Source organism: Frankliniella occidentalis, unplaced genomic scaffold (genome assembly GCF_000697945.3).
Source record: "Frankliniella occidentalis isolate FOCC.00 unplaced genomic scaffold, Focc_3.1 Scaffold314, whole genome shotgun sequence".
Lineage (NCBI taxonomy): Eukaryota > Metazoa > Arthropoda > Insecta > Thysanoptera > Thripidae > Frankliniella > Frankliniella occidentalis.
The window spans coordinates 73,136-75,794 of NW_026267439.1; the positions used below are offsets into that span (position 1 = coordinate 73,136).

Consider the following 2,659-nt stretch of genomic DNA (forward strand, 5'->3'; position numbering starts at 1 on the left):
CTCCTCCTCCTCCTCCTCCTCCTCCCCCACAATAACAACAAACTAGCTATCATACGACCCTCAAGCAGGGTTGTTAACGCTAACAAAAAATCGTTAGCGCGCTAAACGTTAACGCTAACGCTAATGAAACTCACGTTAGCGCCATTAACGCCGTTAACGCGTTAACTGACGCAAAACGAATCTTCGCCAAAGTCAGTCTTTTTCTGATAAAGACGATGCAAAAACACGAAATTGAGAGCACTTTGAATAGTGTGTTTGCTGTCACGCTGGCGTGTCTAGTCGAAAATGTAGTGACTTGACGTATCGTAGGTACCAGTGTTAACGCCGCTAATGAACAGGCCGCATTAACGGCGCTAGTCGCTAACGCTAACACAACAAAAATATTAGCGCGCTAACGATAACGCTAACAAAAATTTCGTTAGCGCGGTTAGCGCCGCTAACGCGCTAGTTAGCGTCAACAACCCTGCCCTCAAGACTCGACCGTGACTGTTGCCGGGGCGCACCGTACGAGCACCGTCACCACGCCGCATTGTTCCTCGTGCTGATCCAGACCGTGCCTTTGCAGACCCATGGAGACGCTACCGGATGACGTGTGGCTGCTGGTGCTGGAGAAGCTGATGAGGTCAACGGTCGACCGGGACATCTTCAACTGCCGCCTCGTGTGCAAGAGGCTCGCCGTCCTGGTCTTGCACCCCTCTCTGTGGCGAGGTCGTACTCTGCGTGGTGTGTCCTCTCCTCCTGTATGTGCGTGCCCCGTGCTGCGCCTGGTGCCGTGCCTCGAGAAAATGCTTTTGCACCTCCCTGAAGAGGGATGCCGCCAGTGGAGCTACGCATCGACCAGGTGCGCCGCGGCAAAGTTGGCGATCAACGTGAATAAAGGTACCTCATACGCCGCCGCGGTAATCTGCAGGCAAGAGATGCTAGGGCGGCTGAAGCGCGTTGTCGTGTACTTCGACCCTGATGCTGACGATGGCGCGTTAAGTGAAGTCTCCGTGCTGCTCGGCACGTTGGCGTCGACATCCCGCTTGGAAAGGCTTTGTGTCGTGGTGTATGCCGCAAAGAAGCCAATGCCAACCACACCCGCCCCCTTTCTGGCCAGCACCACAGTCGCATCGTCACTGAGGAAGTTCCGGTGCACCCTCTCCCCGTTGTTTGAGCCGTTCGTGAGGTTCATCCTGTCCGAGCACGCCGCCACCCTCGAGAAGGTTGACCTGGGGGAGTCCGATTCTAGCTTGGCGTTCAGCTCGACCGCGCCCCTGCTGGCCGGCGTGACGAACCTCAGCAAGCTGACATGCTCCTGTCTGCCCGGGCTGGAGGTCCTGGCAACCTGTAAGACACTCAGGGTCCTGGAGCTCAACGTCCACACCAGGAGTCTTAACCGGCAGACCGTCGCGGGGGTGGCCAAGCTCCTCCGGCGTGCCGAACACCTCCGCGAAGTGAAGCTGGAGTACTGGCCCGCGGTGCGTAGCGTCGCCGACGTCGGCGCGGATCTCGTCTCTGCTCTGGCCGCGTCCGGAAGGTCGCGCGTTGAGACTCTGCTCATCTACAACTATATTTTGCGCCCTGACGGTGTCGAGAATGCCCCCCTGCTTCAGGTGGTGGCCAGAGCTCTGCCGTCCCTTTCGGCGCTCCGGCGCCTGAGTTTAGAAGAGAACGCTACGAACCTGGACGACCTTCTGCTGGCCATCACGCCCGACGTGGCACCCTCGTTGCAGAGAGTTGAGCTGAAACTGATGGGGAAGGACTGCGCTCACTCGTGGCTGCACTGTGACACGGTCAAGACCGTCATGTCGGTGAATCCCTCACTTCATTTACTGTTACATGATTATGTCGTCAAAAGATACTGTACTGATAATGAAGAGCGTTGCCAAGCATGTAAACTGGAGTGCCACGAAGAAATAATGGCCCGTAGTAGGTATTGGCACCCCCTTTGCCTTTTCTCTCATGACCCTATGGCCGCATGTTTGGAGAACCACACTAAACGTTCGTACGAGGATTGGATCCATTTGCCTCCATGAAATGTGTAATATTAAAGGATTTGTTTGTTTTTCGTTTGCAACTTCTTGTTTTCTTTCTTTTGCAAAGTTCTTGTTTTTTGTAAAAAAAAATAATATGATATCGTGTAATGAATTAAAGGCCGGTTGCTTTTTTCACTCAGAAACACTTGCATTCTGATTACACCACCTTACCAATAATCCATTTTGTTTCGATTTGATGTCATCGAAAATACGGATATCAGCACTGACGCCTGTTCCAAAGTTACTGCTAAAACTAGTGCGAATACAGGGTGGTTTTAGAGCGAGTGAACATACTTTGGAAGTATATGGTAAGGGGGTTCATAAGGGGGTTCGTAGGGGGGATTTCGATCTACAAGACAGTTGGGATCGCAGAAGATTCGTTGACTTCTAGGGCGCAAATACCATTTGAAGTGAACGCCCGGTGCCAGGCAACCTCTTGCGCAGTGCGACCCCGCGGCTCATCGGTCGTGTTTTCGCGGGGAGACACGTCGTCATCGTCCATCGTTCTATCAGGGTGGCGTGGGCCCGGCGAATCGCACTGTTCAATAAGAAAAAGTCTAAATTCTCACACTGGTTCCGGTTTTGATCTCCCTGCACTTCTTCCCTGAAACGCGGACAGGCGTGGATTAAGGGGGGGCGGG

General features: G+C 53.7%; 1 protein-coding gene across 3 annotated transcripts in view; it reads left to right on the forward strand.

Moving 5' to 3' along the window:
• Positions 1-2,659, forward strand: part of LOC113215177 (uncharacterized) — an 8,359-nt gene that overhangs the window by 1,466 nt on the left and 4,234 nt on the right. Inside the window, exon 2 of one of the 3 annotated variants that reach the window (XM_026434781.2) lies at positions 566-2,161. The exons of the other annotated variants lie outside the window; for them this stretch is intronic. Within the exon in view, the coding sequence (XP_026290566.1) occupies positions 570-2,018 (1,449 nt within the window). The 5' untranslated portion in view covers positions 566-569 and the 3' untranslated portion in view covers positions 2,019-2,161. Of the gene's footprint in view, positions 1-565; positions 2,162-2,659 lie in introns of those variants that run through there. 3 annotated transcript variants of the gene reach the window in all.